The sequence below is a fragment of the Chlorocebus sabaeus genome, chromosome 16 (assembly GCF_047675955.1).
Source record: "Chlorocebus sabaeus isolate Y175 chromosome 16, mChlSab1.0.hap1, whole genome shotgun sequence".
NCBI lineage: Eukaryota > Metazoa > Chordata > Mammalia > Primates > Cercopithecidae > Chlorocebus > Chlorocebus sabaeus.
The window spans coordinates 53,467,496-53,495,074 of NC_132919.1; the positions used below are offsets into that span (position 1 = coordinate 53,467,496).

Here is a 27,579-nt window from a genome sequence, read left to right on the forward strand (position 1 = left end):
CCAACACAGGGTGAACAGACAGGGGACCCCTGGGGCGCCCACAGTCCCTCTTTCTCTTCTCTGCTCTGCTCCTAAGAAAGTAAGTGACTGAAGAGGAGCTCGCCAGATCCAGACAACTTGATTAAACCCACTCGGGAAACCCAAATTTTTCCTGTTGGCTGAGCCTGGTGGCTCACACCTGTAATCCCAGCACTTTGAGAGGCTGAGGTGGGAGGATCGCTTGAGCCTGGGAGGTTGGGGCTGCAGTGAGCCGAGAGCACACCACTGCACTCCAGCCTCAGCAACAGAGCGAGACCCTGTCTCAAAATAATTTTTTTAAAACCAAATCTTTCCTGCAGCTGTTATTTAAAAGAAACGAAAAAGACTGGGTGAGGTAGCTCACACCTGTAATCCTAACACTTTGGGAGGCCAAGGCGGGCAGATCACCTGAGGTCAGAAGTTCAAGACCAGCCTGGCCAACATGATGAAACCCTGTCTCTACTAAAAAATACAAAATTTAGCTGGGTGTGGTGGAGTAAGCCTGTAATCCCAGCTACCTGGGAGGCTGAGGTAGGAAAATAGCTTGAACCTGGGAGGTGGAGGTTGCGGTGAGCTGAGATGGCACCACTGCACTCCAGCCTAGATGACAGAGTGAGACTCCATATCAAAAAAAAAAAAAAAAAAAAAAAAGGCGAGGCACAGTGGCTTACACCGGTAATCCCACTTTGGGAGGCCGAAGCGGGCAGATCACCTGAGGTCGGGAGTTCAAGACCAGCCTGACCAACATCGAGAAACCCCATCTCTACTAAAAATACAAAATTAGCCAGGCATGGGGGACTCGGGAGGCTGAGGCTGGAGAATCCCTTGAACTCGGGAGGCAGAGGTTACGGTGAGCCAAGATCATGCCATTGCACTCCAGCCTGGGCAACAAGAGCGAAACTCTGTCTCAAAAAAAAAAAAAGGAAAAAAGAAAAATAGCACTCTTACTTTTGTCTCCTGCCACCACCACTGTGTATGTTTTGAAATAGGAAAGGGGGTTAGAAAAACAGGGCCTAGTTAAGTAAAGAAGACGGTATTCCCATATGGTAATATCTTAGGCCGTCACTTAAAATCATGTTTCCAACCATTTTTAATGATGTGGAAGACAGAATCCATAGTGTTCTGCCTGCACAAGTGCTAACTTGTTGAGCTTGCTTCTCTGGACAGTGGTACTGTCATTGGTTGTGACAGTACTTTCTGCACAGTGTATATCTTTTAATGTAGTACAGATATTTTAATAAAAAGAATAAAAGAGATGCTCCAAAAGGTGTCTTTTTTTTTTTTTTTTTTGAGACTGAGTCTTGCTCTGTTGCCCAGGCCGGAATGTGGTGGCGCGATCTCAGCTCACTGCAACTTCCGTCTCCCAGGTTCAAGCGATTCCCCTGCCTCAGCCTCCCCAGTAGCTGGGATTACAGGCATGTGCCACCACGCCAAGCTAATTTTTGTATTTTTTGTAGAGACAATGTTTCACCATGTTGGCCAGGCTGGTCTCAAACTCCTAACCTCAGGTGATCCACCCGCCTCGGCCTCTCTAAGTACTGGGATTACAGGCGTGAGCCACGGCGCTTCGTTCAAAAGGTGTCTTTCTCAGAAACTTCAAGGGAGGACCAAGGCCTACAATTCTGTGTAGAGCAAGGCAGATCCAACAGGCCCAGCCCTCAGGGAACATAGGACGGGGCTGGGAGCGGGATTTGGGGCTCCCCCTCATCTCCCAGGGCCTCCCTCTCTGTGCTCCTGCAGACGAGGGACTATGGGACATCCTCATCAAAGACATCCCCAAGGAGGTGAGCTCCTACACGTTCAGCATGGACATCCTGAAACCAGGCGTGAGCTATGACTTCCGGGTCATCGCGGTCAACGACTACGGCTTCGGCACCCCCAGCAGCCCCTCCCAGTCTGTGCCAGGTACCAGCCTGGGGGCTGAGGGAGTAGGGGAGCCCCACAGCAGAGCCTGCAGGCTGACGCGGGGCGGGGGGAAGGAGGAGAGGCATCAGGGCACCAGGAGCATGTGGCGGGAACCAAAACGCATTGTCCCCTCGGGGCTGTGAAGAGGCAAGTCCTGGTGCCCAGGCCTGGGTCAACCCTCAAGGCCAGAGGACGCTAGGGGCCTTGATCTTGGGGCTCCCTTTCAAGGACTCCAGAAGCCCCAGGTAGGGGCAGAGCAGAGGGCCCAAGATGCAAACTTCCATACGCTCATCACCCAGGACGTCCAGGGGCTCCAGGCCATAACTGTCTTTCCATGGAAACCTCCAGCCCCAGCGTGGCAGGGTCAGCAGCTGCAGAGCAGTAGTGACACAGGCGGGCCTTAGGCCTGACTGGGCAGTACCCGGGTGCAGCAGGGTCACCACCCCTCCCGTTTTCCTCCCCTCATTCTTCCTGTCTGGCATGTCTTAGAGCGCACAAAGGGCTCTGCTCTCTAAACCCATGACCCAAAATGTTATTGCTAAGCACTCTGAATACAAAGGCCCCTTCCCCCAAGCAGAAGCACAACTCAAAGGAACCCAGCCTCCTCCCCGTGCCACACATTGCCCACACTGAGAGAACGAAATCTTTTACCCACATTGGTAAAACCAAATCCTGGGACAGAAGTGCCTCAAGGCTGAAACAGAGAGCCCACCCCTTGTCCACACAGCATGAGTAGTCCTGGCTGGGTGCAGAAAGCATAATCTAGGGGTTTTGAAAGAAGGGAGCTCTACCTGGAAGAGACATCTTAAAGACCCTCTCCCCATGCTCTGGATCGTGTAAATCTTTCACCTTTTACTAAAGAACCCCTGTGTCCATCCTCCCAGTTCCCGCTGCCTTCTGTCACCAGCAAAAATTTCACTCCAAACTGAACCTCAGGAAAAGCTCTTTCAGCCTCCTGCAGGCCAGAGAAGCACCTTTCCCCATGAGACTGAGGTCTGCTTATCAAGATAGCCCCTAGACAAGTACAAAACAAAAAAAGAAAAGGGGCCGGGAATGGTGGCTCATGTCTGTAATCCCAGCACTGTGGGAGGGCGAGGCAGGTGGATCACCTGAGGTCAGGAGTTCGAGACCAGCCTGGGCAACATGGTGAAACCCCGTCTCTACTAAAAATACAAAAATTAGCCGGATGTGGTGGCAGGCACCTGTAATCGCAGTTACTCGGGAGGCTGAGGTAGGAAAATTGCTTGAACCCAGGAGGTGGAGGTTGCAGTGAGCCAAGATCATGCCATTGCACTCCAGCGTGGGAAACAAGAGTGAAACTCCGTCTCAAAAAAAAAAAAAAAGAAAAAAGAAAAGAAAAAGGAAAAGTAGCCAACACACTGCCACTCTCCCCTCCTATGTCCCTGGCAGACATCACTAATCAATCTTAGCACTCTTTCCTGTTGAGCCAGGTAGCCACCTCAGAACTCATCTCACATCAGCCCTCCAGGGAGCCCTTTACCGACTGATCAGAGTGGGTACTTGAGGTGAAACTATCCTTACAGAGGCTCTCCCTCATTCAGAGGGCACAGACCCTGCCTTCCCATAAATTGTGAGCATTTGGTAGGGTCCCAACCAGAGTAGGAGATTTGGAGGGAGGAGGGGGCTGAGCACCCTATATACCTGACCCTATCCATGCTCCAGCCCAGAAAGCCAATCCCTTCTACGAGGAGTGGTGGTTCTTAGTGGTCATCGCCCTGGTCGGCCTCATCTTCATTCTGCTTCTGGTCTTCGTGCTCATCATCCGGGGCCAGAGCAAGAAGTACGCCAAGAAGACAGACTCGGGTGAGTAAGCTGGCACCAGCCGTGCTGGCTGGACTTGACTTTTACATATCTCCCTTTTGGCCAGGACAGGGGTGATCAGGTCCCTCTCCTGGCAGCACATCTGCTCTGGTGGGTGGGGAAACCTAGGGTTTCTACACACAATCTCAACCTCTTATTTTAGTCTCAACTCTACCAAGAGAAAGGAGGGATAACCCAGCCTGATGGGAAGTGGTATGGGAGAGGGGAGGCCACAGTCCAAAGGGTGTCCATCTCCCCCTGACTTCAGGGAACAGTGCCAAGTCTGGAGCCCTAGGCCATAGCGAGATGATGAGCTTAGATGAAAGCAGCTTCCCTGCCCTGGAACTCAACAACAGGCGGCTCTCCGTCAAGAATTCTTTCTGCCGAAAGAACGGCCTGTACACCAGGTACTGGGCCCTCTGCGGGGGTGGGGGGCTAGGCCCAGCAGTGCCCAGGTCGGGAGAATGCTGGGGAGGGCCATAGAGCAGGCATGCTTACCTGGCCATACCTTGTCCTGGGAAACACCATTCAAGCCCCAGGGCTGGGAATGGTCAGCAGAGAGACCGGTGAGCCCCAAGCAGGACAACTAGGGGCCTGTCCCAGTCCCCACCATGCCCAGTCACAACCTGGGGGTGAGGGCGCATTGGGGAGAAATTTACAAGGAGGTAACTACTAAGAGTTCCTGACAGTGAGAGCAGAATGCAAATAACTGGCAAAATGTTGCAAACCAACCTACTGCTGTTCGGAGCCAACTGCCAGGGAAACGGCCCTGGAGATCGTCACTTGCCCCAAAGGCAAGACAGGCCCAGCCAACGCAGACCGAGCAAACACACCTTAGTGAAGGACGCCTGAGCACCCCCATTATCGCTATGTCCTACCGTCTTCCTCCCCATCTGGGAAACCCTCTCCCCCGGTCCTTATTTCTGCCTATTAAAGGACAACCTCCTATCCCCATCAGCCTCAAAGGGCAGCATCTGAAAGCAGCCCATAAGGACAGGACCAGGCTGGTGGCGTGAGTACAGCTGCTGTTTTCTCCTGACTTCTTTCTAACCCCAGCCCCCTCCTAGTCCCTACTCCTTATGGCCACTGGGCTGCCCATTTCCAAGGGCACGAGCAACTGCTAGGGCCCACCTGACCCTCCCCTGTTGTGTGGCGGTTTTCTATTCCCCTGAGCTCAAGAAAGACTGGGCCAGAGGGCTCTTGTCTCCGGCCTCGGCCCTGTTGGCATTCCCAGCTCACTGGAGGCGGCAGTCAGGAGTCCAGCCTCTCCCAGGAGCTCACAAAGCTTCCCTCTGTCTCTGTCTTAGAGGGACGAAGCTACGTGTGTGTTCATCTAGAGGATGGAGGGAGGGGCTCCCAAAGCCCAGCTCTTATCCTCTGCCAAATCCAGCCTTCCAAAGAAAGAGCTGTTTGAGGCCCCCACAGCAGGCCCAGCCAGGCCCAGCATGACCACAGCAGCCCCGCCAGGCTGGCTCCGGGGCCCTGCCACATGTAACAAGGGGGCATTTCACACATGGCCTCACCTTCGCCTGCCCTTCCCAGCCTCTCCTACCCACAGTGCACACACATCCAGGCCACTGTGTGCCCCCAAAGCCACTGAGTGTGCACAAAAATCCCATTTGCACCAAAGCAACCCCAGGATGTGGGGTCCTGAACCCAGCCATGGTGACATCCCCCCTATATTCACCCTGCATGTTGCCGTGACAGCATTAGCCTGGCACCCCATTTTTCCCTCTTTGCCCTCCTCCAGGTTCCTATCTCCCAGGCCCAGGCCCCTGGAAGGCAGACCCAGGAAGGAGGAGGAGCACAGGGTGGTGGGGATCCATGCCCCCCAGGCCCCGCTGTGGTCTCCCTAGGCCAGGGGAGGCTGCTCTGAGTGAGTGCACCTCTCAGCCCCACTCCCCACTCTCTCCAGGTCTCCCCCCAGGCCCAGCCCGGGCAGCCTGCACTACTCGGATGAGGATGTCACCAAGTACAATGACCTCATCCCTGCAGAGAGCAGCAGCCTGACCGAGAAGCCCTCAGAAATCTCCGACTCTCAGGTGAGGGCAGGAGGGCCAGGTGTCCTGCGGAGGGGAGGGAGCAGCGCCTCCCAGAGTGGGACGGTGAAGGTAGATGGGCTTTCTTCCTTTCCTTCATGGGGCAGTAAAGACTAAAGGGTCCGAGAAACCACCCTGAAGTCATATATGGGCCATTTGTCCCCTCCCGAGTTCTGCTCAAAGTTTGCAGCCAGTGCTAATGGGGTCCCGGGAACCTTGATCATAGGGGGTCCCCCGCAGATCATGGCTCTCTCTACTTTCAGGGGTCGCCCCACAGGCTCAGTTACTCATTAGGTCTGGCCTGCAAGGGAGCATGCTGAAGGTGTCGGAGAGGGAGACTCTGGGGAGAAGGTTGACACACAGCCCTGCATTCCAGGCCAGAGACCTGGAAAAATGCTCAGCTTCACTACTCATGGATCAAAACAAGCTTCAGAAACAGAGGGCTGGGTGTCCTGGAGCCCCGAGGATGAGACGCAGTGTAGACCAGGGGGATGTTAAGCTTTGGAGCTTTGGACCTGAGTGTGAATCCTGGCTTTGCTGCCCGTGACCTGGGATGTCCTGGATATGCCAAGTAACCTTTCTAAGCCTCAGTTTCCCCATCTGTGGAACAGGCAGGGGTGATAATAGGCTCTGTCCTGAGGCCATGGCGAGGATCTGCTGAGATTAGACACAGACGAACTCAGCGTAGAGCCAGGCACACGGCGACCGTTCTGTAAATGTCAGCTTTTATATCAAGAGGGGTTCAGTGCCTCTGGAAGATTCCGAGCTTCAGAGAGCAGACATTAGGTGGGTCACACAGGGACACCGTGTCCCAGGCTTGTGGGGGAGGGGCTGTGTGTATTCCAATCATGCAGCCTGACAGCTTCCCACCCCCACCCTCTCTGCCTCCGCCAAGCCTAGTGGTTACTAAGGAAAGGGCCACGAAAGGCCACGAAAGGCCACGAAAGGCCACTGCGTCCCACGCCCTGGACCTTTCTGCCCAGGCCTGGGAGAGGAAGTGAAGGAAGAGGTGCCAGCAGGGAGCTGGGCTGCTGGCTTTGCAGGAGGTGCCAGGAAGCCTGGGATCACGTGGTGGGCCCCGTGGGCTCAGGGTCTGTCACTCACTGCTGTTTTGTTCAGCTCCAGGGTTACTGATGGACTTGGCAGAGCCGAGAAGGCTGGACCTAACTCCCTAGCTCAAAGTTGGCAGGGACAGAGACCCCAACTTAGCATGGCTTACCCAGGGACCTATTGTGGGGCACAAAACCCATGTGATCCAAGTTATAAGATTTTTTTTTGTTAAGACAGGGTCTTGCTCTGGAGTGCAAGTGGTGCAATCTCCGCTCACTGAGACCTCCACCTAGGGTTCAAGTGATTCTCCTGCCTCAGCCTCCCGAGTAGCTGGGATTACAGGCATGTGCCACCACCCCTGACTAATTCTTGTGTTTTAGTAGAGATGGGGTTTCACCATGTTGGCCAGGCTGGTCTCGAATGCTTGACCTCAAGTGTTCCCCAGCTTCGGCCTCCCAAAGTGCTGGGATTACGGGCGTGAACCAGTGCGCCCGGCCCCACTATCCCGAAGTGCTGGGATTACAGGCGTGAACCAGTGCGCCCGGCCCCACTGTGGTCCTTATGAGGCTTCTAAAGAAATCAGTGCTGCTGCCACTCAGCCATGTGAGAAGCAGCTCGGCTACCCATCAGCATCTGCAATGCGGAGCCCCCACCATTATGACCTTCAAGTGGGGGCTGATGGGGATGCCACTGGTCGTTCTCCTGCCTGTGACAGTTTGTGCAAAGGTACATCCCAGAGGATCAGCAGCTGCACAGGCCGGGGCCCTCCGTTTCAGCCACCAGGAAAAATGACTGCCTGTCTTTTCAAGGGCACCCCTTCCCCCAGGTCTTTGTCGAGTGGGTTTTGCCTATGCTGCCTGGTTTATATTCTGAGTCAGACCACCCAGAACTCACTCTCCAAAATTGGCGGAAATCTGCCCAGTCGTTTTCCTGTGATATGGTAATAAACAAAGCGTCAGTTTGACTTATAAACAAACACACATGATGCGATGTGAGAAAGGCTATAATTCAGCTGTGGGTGATGGGCTAGAGGAGAGAGGGGCCGGCTCTCCCGTAGAGGGCCCAGAGTGCAGGAGAAGGGGGCACCAGGCAGAGGGCAGGATGCACGCAAAGACTGGAGATTTAAAGGCCCCTGACCTGTTTGAGGGAACTTTAACACCGCAGCATGGCTGGATGGCAACTGCATTTTCAAAAGAGCCCAAGTCTGGTAGAAAAAAAAAAAAAAATGTATATACTTAGCACACAAGTAAATCGCAATGAAAAAGAAATTCCAAGCCAATGGCATACACTGTCTAATCTTGATCTTCAGTTTTTGCAATATCATGGACAGCCCCTTCAAGTGCATTGCAATGAAATTAAGCACACTTTAAAAAGAAGATACACAGAGTGAATCTTTTTTGTTTTCTTTTTCTTTTCTTTTTTTTTTTTTTTTTTTTGAGACCAAGTTCCCCCCTCGTTGCCTAGGCTGGAGTGCGATGGCGCGATCTCAACTCACCTCAACCTCCACCTCCCGGGTTCAAGCAGTTCTCCTGCCTCAGCCTCCCAAGTAGCTGGGATTACATGTGTGTGTCACCGCGCCCAGCTCATTTTGTATTTTTAGTAGAGATGGGGGTTTCACCACGTTGGTCAGGTTGGCCTAGAACTCCTGACCTCAAGTGATCCACCCACCTCGGCCTCACAAAATGCTGGGATCACAGGTGTCAGCCACCATGCCCAGCCATGAATCCTATTTTCTGTACCATCTATTATGCACCGAATTATAATAGCAAACATTTATGAAGTGTTTAGTAGAAGCCAGGAAAGATTCTAAGGTTTGTTCGTGAATGACACCACCTAAGCTTCAGAGTCCTCTGGGAGGCACTGGTGGCATTAAGGCCATTTTCAAGTAAAGATGATGAAAAAGAGAGAGTTGGGAAGGCCCCCACCCCCTGACAACAAGCCCAAAATCCATCCCGCCCCCGGTTCTCCCTATGACATCTGCCCTGCACAGGTGAGACTGTGTGGTACCTGGGAGGAGTAAGTGCTGTAAGTGCTGGGTTTGCTCTCTGTGAAGCTCATTCATTCATTCCTTGATGCATTTACTCAACAGCTATTTGTTCTGTACCCACAAAACAGAAGCAGACGCTATATAGGAATGATGGCTACAGTAGTAGGCAAGACAGACTCTAATGAATGTTGTGTTATAATATGTTATGATTTATTAGGGAAGACCATATGTGTATAAATAACCACGGTTTCATTTCTCATTCAAACATTATGGAACCACAGTAACTTGAGGAAGAAAGTGGTGAACAAAAGTCTTTCTCTCTCTCTTTTTTTTTTTTTTTTTTTTTTTTTTTGAGACAAAGCCTCGCTTTTGTCCCCCAGGCTGGAGTGCAATGGCGCAATCTCGGCTCACTGCAACCTCTGCCTCCCGGATTCAAACGATTCTCCTGCCTCAGCCTCCCGAATAGCTGGGATTATAGGCGTCTACCACCATGCCCAGCTAATTTTTGTATTTTTAGTAGAGACGGGATTTCACCATGTTGGCTAGGCTGGTCTCGAACTCCTGACCTCAGGTGATCTGCCCACCTCGGCCTCCCAAAGTGCTGGGATTACAGGCATGAGCCACGCCACACCTGGCCAAGTCTTTCTGTTTCTTTCCTGCAGTGCAGAGGCAGATAAAGCACCATAAGGAGACCACTTCCCCTGGAGGCTCAGAGAGGGCTGCCTGAAGGAGGTGGCATTTATTTGAGCTGGGCCTCAAAGTGTGAACAGGACAGGGTCATGCATAGAACGGAAGCATGCATGTTTGCAGCTGGCTGGAGTGGGATCATGTTCTGCTATCACCCTTCTACTGAATGGCTCTGACCTTTTACCTGTGTTTGCCACTTTTCCATCAGATTGGGCTATTAGTCCAATAGGCTCAGCTGAGACCTCGTTGGTTCTCCTTAGCCTGACTTCACCCCAGATCCTGGCAACCCAAGCTTGTGCCAAACGAGAAACACGCTGCAGGGCAGAGCCAGGCCAGGGAGAGACATACTGGGCGACTGCTGTGTACCAAGCCATGTGCTTTGTATATTCTCATTTAACATCTAGCTGTCCTGCCATGCAAGTGAAACCATCCCCATTTAACAGCTGGGGAAACTGAGGCTCAGAGAAGTCAAGCGGTGTGCCCTTGGTCACAGAGCTCAGAAGTACAAGCAACTGAGATTCAAATCTAGAGCCAGCTTGCTTGGAGGGTAGTGCCTACCACAGCCTGGCCTGATGCAGCTGCCCAGCACGGAGAGGAGATTAAAGGAAGGAGGCCTTCACTGCCTCCAGCCCCACCCCAGTGACCTCCCTTGAGCCTCCTGAACCACAGACATCTCTGACAGCCGGTTGCTGTCAGGGGGAGGGGCACACGTTGCTGTCACTTTACCTATAAGGGCACAGGTAGCACATATGACATTGCTTCTGAGCTGACATTTTTCAAAGGACATTCTTAGGAGATTTCCAGCTGTCTTAGCACAGGGAGCCCAGAGCCTCGACAAAATTGTGCCTCCAGGGGCACAATTCTGAGGTTCTTCAGAGACACACGGAGACACATCACCCCTACCCCACCTCTAATCCAGAGGCTGTAGCCCCTGCAGAGAGACCCCAGCTGGCCCTCCAGGTAGAGGCATCCAGGAGACAGGCGGAACACCCTGCACAGGTGCGCTGCCGGCTTCAGGCTAGAATCAGTGCAGAGCCCTTGGGACCATGGATGAGATAGGGGCTCCTGCTTCCAGTCTCCCACGGAGTTTCACAGGGTGACTTCTCTGTCATCTAGGGCAACACATTCCTCCCAGACTCCATGAGATTCAACAAGATAAGGGTCCCCTGCCTGACCCCAAGGTCTCAACACCTTCCCTAAGGCTGAGTCTGGTGCCAGATCCTTTGGGCTGGAGATGAACAAAAAATCAAAAGGGCTTTGCTTGGCTTCCTCTTTTCTCCGGGGTCCTGCCTCCTTCTGGTCCCCCCTCCCCACTCCCATCACCAGGCCTGGAGTCTGTGCTCCCCGTCCCCAGACCCCAGTAATTGCTGATTGAGTGGCTTTGAGAAGCTGTTAAGAGACCAGGGAGACGAAGCAGTCACTTGATTGCCTGGTGGCCTGGCAGGACGGCCCCTGAAAGGCCCCCTTTGTGCTGGGCCAGTCCCTGGGAAGCTGCATTCAATTACCGAGGCCCGTGAGAATTGAAAGCCGCAATAGGAGCCCCTGGTTTCCCCCTCGCTTTCTTCTCTTCTCGCCCTACCCCCACCCCGAAAAGAAACAGATGTTCAGGGAGATGGAGGCGGGAGCAGCAGTCGCTGATGCAAAGCCCCCCTGCTTGGGCTTTGGAGGGCGGAGCGGGGGAAGAGGAAGACCAGACTCTGGCCTGCCTGGCCCCTCCCGCAGCGCGAGCTCTGTTTGGCTCCCTGCTCTTCCTTCTGGTGCCTTCCATCCCCGAGATGCTGCCCATAGAGTGCCTGGGACCAGTAAGCATTTGACAGATAGTAGCTGGTAGGACGGGGATGGTCTAGATGAGTGGGCTTTGGGATCTGGGCCCCTAGGAGGGCCAGAGAACCCCACTCGCCACCTTACTTCCAGTCCAGACATGCCCCTCTCTTGGAGTTGGGGGTTAGTGGGGAGCGGGCAGCTAACCTTCTTCTCCCATTCCAGCTGCCTGAGCACTGAGTTAGCCTCCCCGGCTTCCTGGCCCCTTCTAATCCCTGCCAGGTGGACTTTGAGGCTTCTCACTCCGTCTCTTCCCTTTCCCACCGAGGCCCACCCTCACTGTCCCCATTGATAATACCTTTTACAGCATTCTCTCCTGGGTTAGCTCATTTCACCCTGTGAACTATAGAACTCTACCCATTTTGCAGACAAGGACACTGAGGCTGAGACAGCCTGCTGGTAAGGGCCAGAACTTCCCCATGCCGCAAGCTCCTCCCCGCAGAGACTCTTTTCCACTGGTCCCACAGTCGTCCTGGGGTTCCCTCCTCTGCAAGGCTGCGGCCTGGGGCTAGCCAAAATTCTAGAACCCCTGCAGATGATGCCAACAACTGTTCAAGTCAGTTAGTGGGTGGAGAGACCGAACCTGTAGGGAAAACTGGGGGACATCCCTGTCTGGTCCCCCGCACTCATAGACCCTCACTGCTCCTGAGCGGGACAGACCCCCAGCCTCCTGCCTCACAGATCCGCGCTGCTCCAGGCCAGCCTCACTCGGCCCTGCGTTAGGTGCCCCTGCTGGGCATATGGAGTCTCCTGCCCTGCCTATACCCCCTCTTTGTTCTCCTGGGCCAGCAGCTGGGCGGTAGACACAGAAAGGGGCTTGTGTTTTGCTGCATTGCGTCATGGGGCAGACCGAGCCCAGGGACTTTCCATTGTCTTGGGCAGCCGTCTGTGCCTGCCAAGAGGATTGAGGTCCTGGTGGGGGAGTGTCTGCTGGGGGCGGTGGTAAGGAGAGTGGCTGGGGTTGTAGAGGGGTGAGGAGAGGGAGGGGAGGGGCCAGAGAACATAAATTAGCAGATGGACTAGGGAGTATTTAATTCCTGCTGGGAGTCGGGGTGGGGGGTTGTGGGGAAGCTCTTGTTCCCATCCTGTGGTCTCCAGGCAGGAGTGTAGGAGTTAAGAGGTGCGTGGGCTTTAGAAAATCAGGCAGGTTGGAGTTCAAGCCTGGCCGGATCACTTCCCCAGCAAAACCTTCACCCTTCCTGTACTTTATGTGCCCGTCAGTACCCAGGCAGCATCGGTGCTCAGGTAGCCATAGGAGTTACAGCACAGAGGTGTGAAAATCAAATCCGGTTATACACGTCAGCATTTCGGACTGTCTGGCAGAGTGCCTGATCCAGTGGCAGGGTTCGTTATAGTTCTGTTCGTTGTAGCTACGTCCCTCGAGATGTATCCCCATGTTATGAAGGACTCTGAGTTCCTGAGAACAAGCCGTGCATCTCATTTCCCAAAGCCCAGACCCTTGGGACAAAAGTCCCCACTCCATTTTCTTTACCTGTAAAGCAGGACACAGCTCCCCATCCCAAACTTGTTTGGATTGGGCTACCTGGGTTTTATGTTCTATTTGGGTTGCTGTGATTCACTAACTTCCCCCAGGCAGGGGCATTCACTGGGGAGGACTGAGGAGGCCTGGGTAGGGTCCTCTGAGCTGCAGTGCACTGAGCGTGTGCTGTACACTGAAATCGGAGCACTTCTCTTCCAGAGAGTTCTGAGGGTGGTCCCATCTGTTGTCTTATTAGCTCTCAGAACATGGCTGGAGCTCAGGGTAGGGGAACGGGTGCACAATGTTTTTAGCTCCACAATTCAGATTTCACTTTCCAATCGAGATGGATTCTTGTTTGGGGCTGATGTCCCCAATAGATAGATGAAGCCTGTGCCTAGGCCATCAGAGTGTCGGGAAAAAAAGTCAGGAATAATTTAATATGTTTATCTTTTAAAAAAAACCAAAAAACAAAAAACTTCAGGTTGGGTGTAGTGTAATTATGCCTGTAATCCCAACACTTTGGGAGAGGCAGGAGCATAGCTTGGGCCCACAAGTTTGAGACCAGCCTAGGCAACAAAGAGAGACCCCTGTCTCTAAAAAAACAAACAAACAAACAAAAAAACAGGCCAGCCACGGTAGCTCGCGCCTATAATCCCAGAACTTTGGGAAGTCGAGATGGGCAGATCACCTGAGGTTGAGAGTTCGAGGCCAGCCTGACCAACATGGCGAAACCCCATCTCTACTAAAAATACAAAAATTAGCCAGGTGTGGTGGCGTGTGCCTGTAATCCTAGCTACTCAGGAGACTGAAGCAGGAGAATCGCTTGAACCCCGGAGGCAGAGGTTGAGGTGAGCCAAGATCATGCCACTACACTCAAGCCCGGACAACAAGAGCAAAACTCCATCTCAAAAATAATAATAATAATAACAACTTTAAGGTTTTAATTACATGAAAATTCTGAACTTTTGTTTAGATTTTTCTCATGCTTAGTTTGTAACAAAGTGTTGTTTTTATGTTGGATCACACGTGGACAGGCACAGGCATTTTTTAACTGCCCGGAGCCTCTAAAGGTCTTAATCTGGCTCTGGCTTTGTCCCCAGTCACAAAGTAAATCAGAAGCTGGACCAAGATGATAACTTAGTAGGTTGTGGTTGAACCTCAAAAGCATGGCTCTGTGTCAGAGAAGCCAGACACAAACGGCCACATATTATATGATCCCATTTCTATGAAAGTCCCAAATAAGTTAATCCCTGGAGACATAAAACAGATTAGTAGTTGCCAGGGGCATGGATATAGGGAGTGCCCGGTGGGGGCAGAGATGGGGAGTGACTGCTTCCTGGGTACAGGGTTTTACTTTGGGGTGATGGAAATGATTCGGGGTGGATAGAAGTGGTGGTCGCACAACATTGTGAAGGTCCTAATGCACCGAGTCATAGACTTTAGAATGGTTCACTTTCGGTTATGTGAACCTCACTTCAATTGAAAACAAAGCTAGGCTGGGCACGGTGGCCCACGCCTGTAATCCCAGAACTTTGAGAGGCCAAGGCGGGTGGATCACCTGAGGTCAGGAGTTCAAGACCAGTCTGGCCAACATGGTGAAACCCCATCTCTACTAAAAATAGAAAAAATGAGCCGGGCATGGTGGCAGGTGCCTGTAATTTCAACTACTCCAAAGGCTGAGGGAGGAGAATCACTTGAACCCGGGAGGTGGAGGTTGCAGTGAGCCCAGATTGCGCCACTGCACTCCAGCCTGGGCAACAAGAGCGAAACTGCCTATCAAAAAAGAAAAAAGAAAACAAAACAAAACAAAGGTGAAGTAAAGTGGCTCATGCCTGTAATCCCAGCACTTTGGGAGACCAAGGCAGGAGGATCACTTAAGCCCAGGAGTTCTAGACCAGCCTGGGTAACATAAGGAAATCTCATCACAAGAGAAAATTATTTTAAGTTAGCGGGGCATGGTGGCATGCACCTATAGTCCTGGCTACTCAGAAGGCTGACGTGGGAGGATAGCTTGAGCTCAGGAAGTTGAGGCTATAGTGAGTGAGGATCACATCACTGCACTCCAGCCTGGGCAACAGAGTGAGACCCTGTCCCAAAAAGTAAATAAATAAATAAATAATAAAAATAAATAAAAGTAAAAATAAAAAGGAAAGAAAAGAAAACTTGCCAGGCATAGTGGCTGACGCCTGTAATCCCAGGACTTTGGGAGAGTAAGGCAGGTGGATCACTTGAGGTCAGGAGTTCAAGACCAGCCTGGCCAACGTGGTGAAACCCCTGAATACACAAAAAATTAGCCAGGCATGGTGGCACATGTCTGTCATCCCAGCTACTCAGGAGGCTGAGGCAGGAGAATTGCTTGAACCTGCGAGTTGGAGGTTGGAGTGAACTGAGATCATGCCAATGCACTCCAGCCTGGGTGACAGAGTGAGATTCTGTCTCCAAAAAAAAAAAAGAAAGAAAGAAAATAAAAACTCAGGTCTTCTGATTCTATCAGGTATCTCCCAGCTCTAAGCCAACCCCATAGGAGACCCTTCCGGTCTGGGATCTGCTCTGAAGGAAGCAGCAGGCGGGCACAAACGGGCACCAGACCCCCTTGGCAGCGAGGGAGCTGGGAAGCCCAGAGTCCAAGTCTTGAAAAAGGCAGAGCAGGCCAGGCGCGGTGGCTCACACCTGTACTCTCAGCACTTTGGGAGCCGAGGCAGGTGGATCACCTGAGGTCAGGAGTTCGAGACCAGCCTGGCCAACATGGAGAAACCCCATCTTTACTAAAAATACAAAAAATTAGCTGGGCATGGTGGCAGGCGCCTGTAATCCCAGCTATTCAGGAGGCTGAGGCAGGAGAATCACTTGAACCCAAGCGGCAGAGGTTGCAGTGAGCCAAGATTGGGCCATTGTACTCCAGCCTCGGCAACAAGAGTAAAACTCTGTCTCAGAATTTTAAAAAAAAAAAGAAAAGAAAAGAAAAGAAAGAAAAGAAAAAGGCAGAGCAGAGTTTTGAACCAGAATACCCTGTGCCTTCCGGCCCTGACCACAATAGCCTGTCCCTACGGGGCCACTGACACGCCCTGATTCTCTGTCCTCCCAGGGAAGTGACAGCGAGTACGAGGTCGACTCAAACCACCAGAAGGCCCACTCCTTTGTCAACCACTACATCAGTGACCCCACGTACTACAACTCGTGGCGGCGGCAGCAAAAGGGCATCTCAAGGGCACAGGCCTACAGCTACACTGAGAGCGACTCGGGTGAGCCGGACCACGCCGCCGTCACCAACAGCACCAGCACCCAGCAGGGCAGCCTCTTTCGGCCCAAGGCCAGTCGGACTCCAACGCCCCAGAACCCCCCTAATCCCCCAAGTCAGCAGAGCACCCTCTATCGTCCCCCCAGCAGCCTGGCCCCTGGCTCCCGGGCTCCCATAGCAGGATTTTCATCATTTGTTTGACATCGGAAGAGGAAAAAGCAAGAAAGAGAAAAGGCACCAAACTCCTCCTTCGCCCTCCTCTCACCGCCTGCCAGAACACAAAACACCACGAAACCAAGTCAACTTTTCACCTCCTGAGTTTATTTTTCCAGAGATTCCAGGGCCAGCAAAGCCGGCGTTCAGAAGGAGGGAGAAAACCGTGAGAGGATGTGTGTGGCCAGCAGCTCTTCGGCTTTGAGATGGTGGGGTTCACTGCTCCCTTGGGAATTACACGGAGCTGGGGAAGTGGTTGTGTCACTGCTGTGGACACAGAGTGGGGTGGGCCTCTGGAGAGAGAGGGGGAGCGAAGGCTGAGGACTGGAGGCCGCCAGGCAGGCGTGGCTGAGGAAGAAGCTTCTGGATGTCCACCCAGCTGCCCCCTTCCAGTCCCTGCAGGACCTCCGGACCCACTGCCACTGCTCTCTGCAAAAAGGATGGGCATCCAGGAGGCCATGCCTGCCTTCCCTCCCTGCTCCTCCTTCCCCTCTCCCTCCATGCACCATCACCGTGGCTGGCAGGCATCGGACAGCCTTGTCCAGACCCCCTGTCCTGTCTTGGCAACCTCTACTGCCCACCTCCCCTGCTCAACTTCTCCACCAAGCATTTGGTTTATTTAGAAAAAGGAAGAGAAAAAAAAAAAAAACTAAAGGGTGAGAATTTGCTTAGCGCCTTCCTTGTTCCAGCATATTTTTTTAAATTTTGAATCCAAGGAAGAGAGTCCAAGGGTAGAGGAGAAATCCCCCACAACTGACCCTGCCTCCCTGTGCTGGAATTGACTTTCCTGAGCACGGACAAGGAAAGGTGAAGTCTGGGGAGCAGAGGTGTAAATAAGGCAACTGGCCTGGGCACTATGGGATAATTCGGTTTAATGCATTGTGGGCAAGATAAGAATGATGCTTTGACTGTTCTCTTTCTTCCAATCCAGGTTCCATCTGTCCCATCTTTAAAGGACTAGTGAGCTTCCCTAGGCTGGGGAGTGGGGCACAGGTGAGGGATCTCCCTCTGGGCAGACACGTCACTCTGCACTGGATAGATCCTCACCACACACACACACACACACACATCTCCCATGCACTTGCAAGGAACAGGGTCTAGGGATCCTTTCCAGAACAAACTCATTTGGGTCCTCCAAGCCAGACAGCACACTCACTTTCAGATCTGTGTCCCTCTCGCTGTCACCCGGCAGCCTCCTAAGCACAGAGGCACAGGAGCCAAGAGGGGTGGCCCAAGTCCCTGGTCCAGAGGCTGGAACACCCAGAATTTGCTCAGTCTGCCTAGCACCCAGTTTACAGACAAAGAGGCAAAAGCACCCTAACCTCCAGTAACAGCTTCCAGGCTGGGCTCCGCCTGGCCAGGGCTGGGAGGGGAAGGGGCAGGTCAGGAAGCTCAGTCCAAAGTGGACCCAGCATTGGAATTGCACGCCCAGCAGGGGCAGGTCAGATGGGACCAAGTGACAAGAATAGCTGATGGGAGGGAAAGCCTTTACACACACACACACACACACACACACACACACACACACACACACAATCTGCTCCAAGGAGTGTTCTGAAAAAAGCCACATCTTGTGGCCAGGATCTTCCTATCCACCTGGTACTTACGGATCTTACGGATGCCAGGGTTTAGGGAGAGGCCTTTCTATCTAACTCCATAGGTTGTCCAAGGCCCTCTGTGAGCTCAGCCAGCCCAACACCTGCCCTACCGCCGAGATGGGTGGCAGATGGCCCGCAGGGGCCTGTCCAATTCAGCGTGGGCCCCTTCGTGGAGCAGGGCTCTCTGTGTGTGCTGTGCACAGGCACTGCTGGCCCTGCCCAAGAGGAGATGATGCCCTATTGGGGTGGGTGAGCAGAGTTCGAGGAAGCCTGAGTAGGAGATTTGGGAAACAAACCAAGGTAAGAGAGAGCCTGGACCCCTCCCCACCAGCCCCTAGTCAGTCACTGTGCTAATGGTGACTGGGAAGGGAAGTCAGGGTCTGGGGCTCAAAGAACGGGCACACTCAGCCGTGAGTTTTTCCGGAAGCTCTTGACCCCTGGGAAATGTGAACAGGGCAGTGCTGGAAGATGGCTCAGCAAACAGGCCAGCCCAGCTCCAGTGTCCAAACAGTGATTTCTCCAGTGAGGAGGCCTTGGAAGGGAAGTACAGTCTTCCCAGAAGGAGAACCAAGGGCTGAGGTTTTGCCCCTCCAGGAAGTAAGGTGCTCTCGGGGCCTCCTTGGACTCATCTGGGGGCTGCAGTGGAGTCAGCCGGACACCCTGCCCCACCCCTGCCTCCTCCGCCCCCACCCTCTGCAACATCTGGCGTCTCCATGACAGCACATCTGCAGCTGCCGGCCTGTGATCCTGCTGCGCGGCTTTTCTTTCCTCTCATCTTTTTTTTTTAAATAACTTCATCCTTTTCCCTCTCTGCTGAGCATTTAACCATTTAAGGAAGTTCCCAGTTTGCATTAGGGAATTATTTTAGCCCAGCCCAGTGAGAGATGATTTGGGAGGAAGCAGGGGTGAGTAAAAACATTGTGTCTGTGTATATATCGCACATGAGGCCAATTTTCCTTTGCCTTTAATGAATCACCTAGTGCACTAAGATACTCCACCCCCTTCCTTCTCCACACGCTCATTCGCACCCATGCTAACACCTACGTGTACACGCAGGATGGTGCCCATGCACGCCTGTGCTCACGCACATGCACACACAAATATGCACAGAACACACATCTGTATGTGTGTTAGCAAAGAGACTCCTGCAGCTCCCTCTGATGGCTGGAGCCGTCTCTCCCCTGTGAGGCACAGGTGGCCTGGGTTGCTTGCACTTGGGGCGTGACTGGGATCCATTGTCTGAGAGGGCGAGGACACCATGCAAATTTAGACAAGCCCATGAGATCAGGCTGGGCCCGCAGTGAAAGTCCCACACTTAGTCAACACCCCCCCATCTGGAATATTGTCTCCACAGCCCCAGCCACAGCTGGAAGCCCAGGTCTGCAGCTGTGGAACTCTAGATGTTTTAAGGACACATCTCTTTGCCCTTGTTTACATATCTACTGGGACAGCCGAGGCTCCCAACCTTCCTCCAGACACCTGGCCACGTTAGAAAGGGGTGGTGGGCCCTGCCCATGGTAATGGGGACCCTTCCTGGCCTGTGATTTTCTGAGCCAGTGATGCCAGGGCCCCTGCCTGTTGTGGGACTCCACCCAAAGCAGGTTCACACCAGGACACACCTGGCACCTTTGGCATTGCCTCCCTGTGCCCTAAGCAATATCCCAGTGTTGCACCCAGGAGCCCACGCTGGGCATACCAGGGCTTTCCCCTTCCTGGCTGCGCCTCCAGCGTTGACGTCAGCTCCACACCCACACTGCCAAGACACACCAAAAAGATGCTCTGGGCTCCAGAACCACCATCCTCCTAGGGCTCCAGAGAGCTTGCAAACCCAGGCTGCCTCCCCCTTCTGTCCACCCCTCGCCACCCGGCCCCCAAAACTCCCACCCCCAAACCTGACACTGCCGTGATTTAGACGAAACAAGGACACAGCGGGGACTGCCCCACCTGCTGCACGCTGCCTCGAGGCCTTCTGTTGCTGCCCACACCTCCCAGGGCAGTGCTTCTAAAGGTGCCAGAGCCTCACCACAGTGCCACTCTGACTGGGCAGGGGCTTCCCTCAGCTTCCGAGAGTGCACATCTGAAGGTGCCTACCCTGGGTGAGGGGCTGGTGGGCAGGAAGGTAGAGGGGAGACCATCTGAGCAGCCACCACCCGCTCCCCAGTGCCTCTGTATGGCCCTTTCCAGGGACACCCACGGGCATGCGCACATGGCAATCCTCACCACCACCTGAGCACAGGTGCCCCCTTGGGACCACCCCCCCCTTCTCTTTGTTTCCATCAGAGTAACCAAAAGCATTTAAACGTGTTATCGTTCTCCATCCATCTAGACTCCAGAAACAAAAATCAACACAAATCTTTATTTTTTGATTTAAAAGATATAACAAAAAATTATGGGGAGAGTATTCATTATGGCAGGTGTCTGTCTGTAAGAAAAAAATATATATCTCTATGTCATATAGCGTGTTAGCAGGTTTATTTTTTAAATGAAAGGTAAGAAAGATTGATTTGAAATATATACCACGAGAAGTCCCGTGTCCTGTCAAACTGTCAGTATTTTATAAATAAACTTTTTTTTTTGGAGTTTTGAAGCAACATTCTTTTCCTTCCTGTTACGTGAACGGGGATACCTGTCCTAGTATCATACCCAAGCAATTCATTCCCCAGACAGCCATTTTTAGCCATGCTGTGCTTTTGCAGAGAAGAGTCAAGGGTCTGACTTATCTACTCTCTTAATTCATAGGTGAGTGGACATCTGTGCCTTCCAGTGAAATGCACTATTTTTTTTTATTTGAAACTTTTAGAATAAGAATCTACTTGATGCAATATGCAAATGATAATGAATAATAATACTAATAATAGCAATAGCTAACATGTCTATGGCATTCACTCTGTGCCAGGCACAGTTCTAATCACTTTACATTTATTAACTCATGGAATCCTTGTGACAGTCCCGAGGAGGAAACCTGGGACAGGGAGACTTTAAGTGGCTTGCCCTTGGGGAGTGGTGGAGCCAGGATTTGTACTAAAGCCTTCTGGCTCTCAAGACATGACGCTGCCTCTCTGATATTTTAAGGCAAGCTCCTTGTCCATTTTCATTTTAATTTATGGAGCTAGCACCCCACATCCCAGTGATCTTAATGCCGTGAGAAACGTTATGTTGTTTGGTGGATCTAACCCAGTTAATCTACCCAGGGTTAGAGTTAGGGCTTAGATTGCCGAATTTATGAGTACAGTGGTGTTGCGTTATACCACATTTATCTCACATTACTTAAGTCATGTGGACTCAATAGACTCAAGAGAAACAGAGGGAAAATCTCTCTCTCTCTTTTTCTTTCTTTTTTTTTTTTTTGAGATGGAGTTTCGTGCTTGTCGCCCAGGCTGGAGTGCAGTGGCGCAATCTCGGCTCACCACAACCTCTGCCTCCAGGGTTTAAGCGATTCTCCTGCCTCAGCCTTCCGGAGTAGCTGGGATTACAGGCATATGCCACCATGCCTGGCTAATTTTGTATTTTTAGTAGTGACAGGATTTCTCCATGTTGGTCAGGCTGGTCTCGAACTCCTGACCTCAGGTGATCCACCTGCCTTGGCCTCCCAAAGTGTTGGGATTACAGGCATGAGCCACCACGTCCGACCTTGTTTTCTTTTTTTTTTTTTTTTTTTTGAGACAGAGTCTTGCGCTGTCACCCAGGCTGGAGTGTAGTGGCATGAGGCATGAACACAGCTCACTGCAGCCTCAACCTCCTGGGCTCAAGTGATCCTCCCACCTCAGCCTCCCAAGTAGCTGAGACCACAGGTTCATGCCACCACACCCAGCTAATTATTTTTTGTAGAGATGAGGTCTCATCCTGTTGCCCAGGCTGGTCTCGAATGTCTAGGATCAAGCAATCCTCCCACCTCAACCTTCCAAAATGCTGGGATTACGGGCATGAGCCATCGTACCAGGTAGGGAAATCATGTTAATTGGGCATGTAATGCCACTCAATGAGTACACTTACTTTGCACAGTGTACATTATTGCATAACGCACATCAGACATTCATACAGAGGCTGCTCAACTAATCAAAACACAACTGGAGCAGGACATTTCATATATATATTTCATATATATCATATATTCATATATATCATATTCATATATATATATATCATATATATAGTTGTTTTGTTGGTGTTTGTTTTTTTTCTTGAGATGGAACCTTGGCCTGTGGCCCATGCTGGAGTACAGTGGTACAATCTCTGCCCACTACAACCTTCCACCTCCCTGGTTCAAATGATTCTCCTGCCTCGGCCTCCCAAAAGCTGGGATTACAGGAGCCCGCTACCACACCTGGTTAATGTTTATAATTTTAGTAGAGCTGGGGTTTCACCATGTTGGCCAGGCTGATCTCAAACTCCTGACCTCAAGTGATCCACCCACTTCGGCCTCCCAAAGTGCTGGGATTACAGGCATGAGCCACTGTGCCCGGCCTCTAGCCCACTCTTTTATTTAGTTATTGCAACTTTCTGTTTCCAAAACATTGAATATAATTTTCAGAGAAACAGTTATTCTCCTTTTCTACTCTTATTTTATCTACTTACCTCATATTTAATTAAATTATGTAATTACTATAAAAAGTACAACTGGCATAAACAAGTTCAGAAACAGTGATAATTGACTCTTTGTAAACATACAACTCAATTCAGTAGGAGCAGATGTATGCTGGCCTGAGAGAAAGCAGCCTACTACCTTCGGCATTCAGGCTACTGTGTACATCTCCATGTTTTGCAAAAGGAATATAGGGTATCCGTCAGTATGGCTAGCTCACTAAACGGGTCAGATAAGACTGCTTCTGGACATATCACGCACAAATCGTGTATACTGTATGACCAATTTTCAAGTCAATGAAGAGATTTTCAAGGGTAATTTTTTTTTTTTTTTTTTTTTTTTTTTTGAGACGGAGTCTCGCTGTATCGCCCAGGCTGGAGTGCAGTGGCCGGATCTCAGCTCACTGCAAGCTCCGCCTCCCAGGTTTTTCCGCCATTCTCCTGCCTCAGCCTCCCGAGTAGCCGGGACTACAGGCGCCCGCCACCTCGCCCGGCTAGTTTTTTGTATTTTTTAGTAGAGACGGGGTTTCACCGTGTTAGCCAGGATGGTCTCGAACTCCTGACCTCGTGATCCACCCGTCTCGGCCTCCCAAAGTGCTGGGATTACAGGCTTGAGCCACCGCGCCCGGCTTCAAGGGTAATTTTGACTACAGATAATTTCGATCTCATACATCATTTGGAATCCCACATTACACATAACTCCATGCCCACTGCTCTGAGGATGTTTGGTTAAAAGATAATAACATAGCCAGGTGCAGGGGCTCATGCTTGTAATCCTAATACTTTGGGAGGCCGAGGTGGGCGGATTGCCTAAGGCCAGGAGTTCAAGACCCGGGCAACATGGTGAAACTTCATCTCTACTAAAATACAAAAAATTAGCTGGGTGTGGTAGTGGACACCTGTTAATCCCAGTTAGGAGGCTGAGGCACAAGAATTGCTTGAACCCAGGAGGTGGAGGTTGCAGTGAGCTGAGATTGCACCACTGCACTCTAGCCTGGGCAACAAGAGGGAAACTCCATGAAAGAAAGAAAAGAAAAGAAAAGAAAAGAAAGAGAGAGAGAAAAGAAAAGAAAGAAAGGAAAGAAAGAAAGAAAGAGAGAGAAAGAGAAAGAAAGAAGAAAGAAAGAAAGAAAGAAAGAAAGAAAGAAAGAAAGAGAAAGAAAGGAAGGAAGGAAGGAGAAGAAAAGAAAAGAAAGGGAAGGGGGGGAGGGGAGGAAAGGAAAGGAAGGAAAGGAAGGGAAGAAAGAAAGAAAATAACCTGGAAGACATTCTGGACCTGGAGTCAGAAGAGTGGGTTCTGATTCTAGAATGGTCCCTTGCAAATGGAGAGACTTAAAGCATCTTTTCTCAGGGGAAGTGAGTGACCCCTGATCTACCACCAATCAGGTTATCATAAAGATCAAATAAAATCATGGGACTTGGAGGAAAATGCTTTGAACACCAAAATGTGGCAGGCACAGAAGGCATTTATGTTCTAGACCTGCCAGAAGCCTCATGATGTCCTTTAATTCCTTTTTTCTTTTTTCTTTTTTTTTTTTTGTTTTGGAGACAAGGGTCTCTCTGTTGCCCAGGCTGGAAGGCAGTGGTGCAATCTCAGCTCACTGCAGCCTCAACATCCTGGCTCAAGTGATCCTCCCACCTCAACCTGCTGAGTAGCTGGGACCACAGGCACAGGCCACCACACCCAGCTAATTTTTTTTTTTTTTTTTGTATTTTTACTAGAGATGGGCTTTCACCATGTTGCCCAGACTGGTCTTGAACTCCTGGGCTCAAGGGATCCACCTACCTCTGCCTCCCAAAGTGCTAGGATTACAGGCATGAGCCACCACACCTGGCCAGCGTTCAGTTCCTTAATTCCAATCTTCCTCCTCATTGATTTTGAATCCTAGGCTGGCCCCTCCCTAATTGTGGCCAGTGAACTTTGGCCATCTACAGCTCTGTAACCAGTGAAATACAGTAGGGGGGAAGAAACAATGACTATACACACACACACACACAGACACACACAGAGTAAGGTAAATCTGCAAAGAAGATGGGTGGTGAAATGGCGCTTTCGAAAACCAAGGAGAGGCTAGGCACGGTGGCTTATGCCTGTAATCTCAGCACTTTGGGAGGCCGAGGTGAGTGGATCACCTGAGGTCAGGAGTTTGTAGACCAGCCTGGCCAACATGGTGAAAACCTGTCTCTACTAAAAATACAAAAAAAGTTGGCTGGGCACGGTAGCTAACGCTTGTAATCCCAGCACTTTGGGAGGCCGAGGCGGGTGGATCATGAGGTCAGGAGATTGAGACCATCCTGGCTAACATGGTGAAACCCCGTCTCTACTAAAAATACAAAAAATTAGCTGGGCGTGGTGGCGGATGCTGTAGTCCCAGCTACTCAGGAGGCTGAGGCAGGAGAATGGTGTGAGCCCAGGAGGCGGAGCTTGCAGTGAGCCGAGATCCGACCACTGTACTCCAGCCTGGGCAACAGAGGGAGACTGTCTCGAAAAAAAAAAAAAAAAAAAAAGTTAGCTGGGCCTGGTGGCAGGTGCCTGTAATCCCAGCTACTCAGGGGGCTGAGGCAGGAGAATCACTTGAACCTGGGAGGCGGAGGTTGCAGTGAGCTGAGATCTCGCCATGGCACCCCAGCCTGGGCGACAAGAGCAAAACTCAGTCTCAGAAAAAAAAAGAAAGAAAACCAAGGAGACTATGAGACACCATGCTGGCTTGGAGTGTGCACAGCACTGCTCTCCCCTGAGAGAAGGTAAGCTTACCTGGAAAAAACTCAGGAGGCCTCTCAGAACTTAGCAGAGGTCCTCTTCTTAAAGCTCCCAGAGGCCAGGTGCAGTGGCTCGTGCCCGTAATCCCAGCACTTTGGGAGGCCGAAGCAGGCAAATCACCTGAGGTCAGGAGTTCGAGACCAGTCTGGCCAACATGGTGAAACCCCGTCTCTACTAAAAATGCAAAAGTTAACCAGACGTGATGGTGGGCACCTGTAATCCCAGCTACTTGGGAGGCTGAGGCAGGAGAATTGCTTGAGCCTAGGAGGCAGAGGTTGCAGTGAGCCGAGATCGCGTCACTGCGCTCCAGCCTGGGTGACAGAGTAAGACTCTGTATCAAAAATAAATAAATGAAAATAGGGAAACAAAGCTCCCAGAATCACTAAATGGAATAGAGCACTTTTGGTTACCTGGGCTAACCTGGATTCTCACTAATTCCAGCCTCCACTTGAACTTGAGTTCAACCTCTACCAGCCTCGCTACTCCATCTGTGGAATGGGCGTCATTTCCGCCTTCTCTGGCATCTGATTCATGAAGTGCAGGGAAGTAACCTCTTAGACAGAGGCGACCTCCAGAAGGGTCACCTCCAGCCGCATCCCCATTTCTTTCCAACACATGGAAAGGCAAGCTCCAAACCACCAGCACTGCTCCTTTTGTTTCCCGGGTGGGCTGCTGGCCCAGCGTCCAGACCCCCCAACAGATGGGCCATAGGTCGGCTATGCTGAAGGCCTGGAGAGCTACAGGGACCGTGTCCTGGATACAAATTGTGATTTGGGACTTGGAGGTGGCATGCAACAGCCAGTGAGTTCATTTTCTTTCTTTCTTTTTTTCTTTTTCTTTCTTTTTTTTTTTTTTTTTTTTTTTTGAGACACAGTTTCACTCTGTGGCCCAGACTAGAGTGCAGTGGTGTGATCTTGGCTTACTGCAGCCTCCTCTTCCTGGGCTCACGTGATTCTCATGGCTTAGCCCCCAGGTAGCTGGGATTACGGGTGCACACCACCATTCTTGGCTTTGTGTGTGTGTGTATATTTTTAGTAGAGTCAGGGTTTCCCCATGTTGGACGGGTTGGTCTCGAACTCCTGACCTCAGGTGATCCACCTGCCTTGGCCTCCCAAAGTGCTGGGATTACAGTGTGCGCAGCCGTCAATTTTCTTTTAGCGTAACTCCTGCTCAGCCTTGACACAGCCAGGATGGGATATTATGATGCTGAATTCAGAGCGAGGCTTATCCCCCTAGTGCTTTCTCAATCCCTGTGTTCTGCCTCTTGCTGGTCTGTGCTGTCCCCAAGCCAGTTTTCCCTACAAAGGGCTCTGGGACACATTCACTAATTAATTGTCTGGAGGAAAAACTGCCCTGACTTTTCTGAAGGAGGGGGTCTTGCTAACAGGGCTAAGAAAGCAGAAAATACCCTCCTTCCACAGGATCTCCCCCACCCCCATCCCCTCTCCCACTTCCCAAGACTGATCAATCGGTTCCGGCATTTGCTAGAAATTTAGGAGAAATTGCACTGGTGAGAGGCTGTCTTCAGGAATCTTACTGGTCAGCATAGTTGATGTGGCAGAAAACAAGTCTTGAACGTCAGAAACCTGGGCTCCAGTTCAAATTACTGGATAAAATACAAACCAGGTTTTGCATGGGGCATCCTTATCCAAAAACATTATTTGTTGTTTATCTGAAACTCACATATAACCAGGTATCCTCTATTTTTTTTTTTTTTTCTTTTTTCTCAAGACAGAGTCTTGCTCTGTTGCCCAGGCTGGAGTGCAATGACGCAATCTCGACTCACTGCAACCTGCACCTTCTGGGTTCAAGCAATTCTCCTGTCTCAGCCTCCAGAGTAGCTGGGATTACAGGTGTGCACCACCACACCTGGCTAATTTTGGTATTTTTAGTAGAGACAGGGTTTCACCATGTTGTGCAGGCTGGTCTCGAACTCCTGACATCATGATCCACCCGCCTTGGCCTCCCAAAGTGCTGGGATTAAAGGCATGAGCCACCATGCCCGGCCAGTATCCTCTATTTTTGTTTGCTAAATCGGTCACCAGCTTCAAGTCCCAACCCTGAACCCTATGTGGAGGTTCCTGCAAACCTTTCAGAGCCTCGGTTTCTCCTTCCAGAAAATAGGGGTGCTCATCGCCACTCTGCATCCCTCACAGAAAACAGTGTGGGTATTAGAAGGGAGATTGTGTATGAACTTGGATTTGTAAGCCAGACAATGCTCCACATATGTAAGGGATTATCACTATTGTTCATGGATAAAATGACATTTACGTGGGATCATTCAGGAGCTCCTAGCTTGAGGCAGAATTCCACCTCGGTCATTCCTGACTTCTACTTCCTTAACAAGTCTTGTTCTACCCTGCCTCAGGACTCTTCCTAG

At 51.3% G+C, this 27,579-nt stretch overlaps 1 protein-coding gene across 2 annotated transcripts in view; it reads left to right on the forward strand.

The window, feature by feature from the left end:
• The window catches only part of SDK2 (sidekick cell adhesion molecule 2), a 310,564-nt gene extending 290,128 nt beyond the window's left edge, over positions 1 to 20,436 (forward strand). Inside the window, exons 41-45 of one of the 2 annotated variants that reach the window (XM_008011913.3) lie at positions 1,759 to 1,923; positions 3,607 to 3,747; positions 4,013 to 4,151; positions 5,660 to 5,786; positions 15,894 to 20,436. In XM_008011913.3, the coding sequence (XP_008010104.1) occupies positions 1,759 to 1,923; positions 3,607 to 3,747; positions 4,013 to 4,151; positions 5,660 to 5,786; positions 15,894 to 16,247 (926 nt within the window). In that variant the 3' untranslated portion in view covers positions 16,248 to 20,436. The remainder of the gene's footprint in view (positions 1 to 1,758; positions 1,924 to 3,606; positions 3,748 to 4,012; positions 4,152 to 5,659; positions 5,787 to 15,893) is intronic. The other variant, XM_008011914.3, reaches the window with a different exon arrangement.
• The last annotated feature ends 7,143 nt before the right edge of the window (positions 20,437 to 27,579 follow it).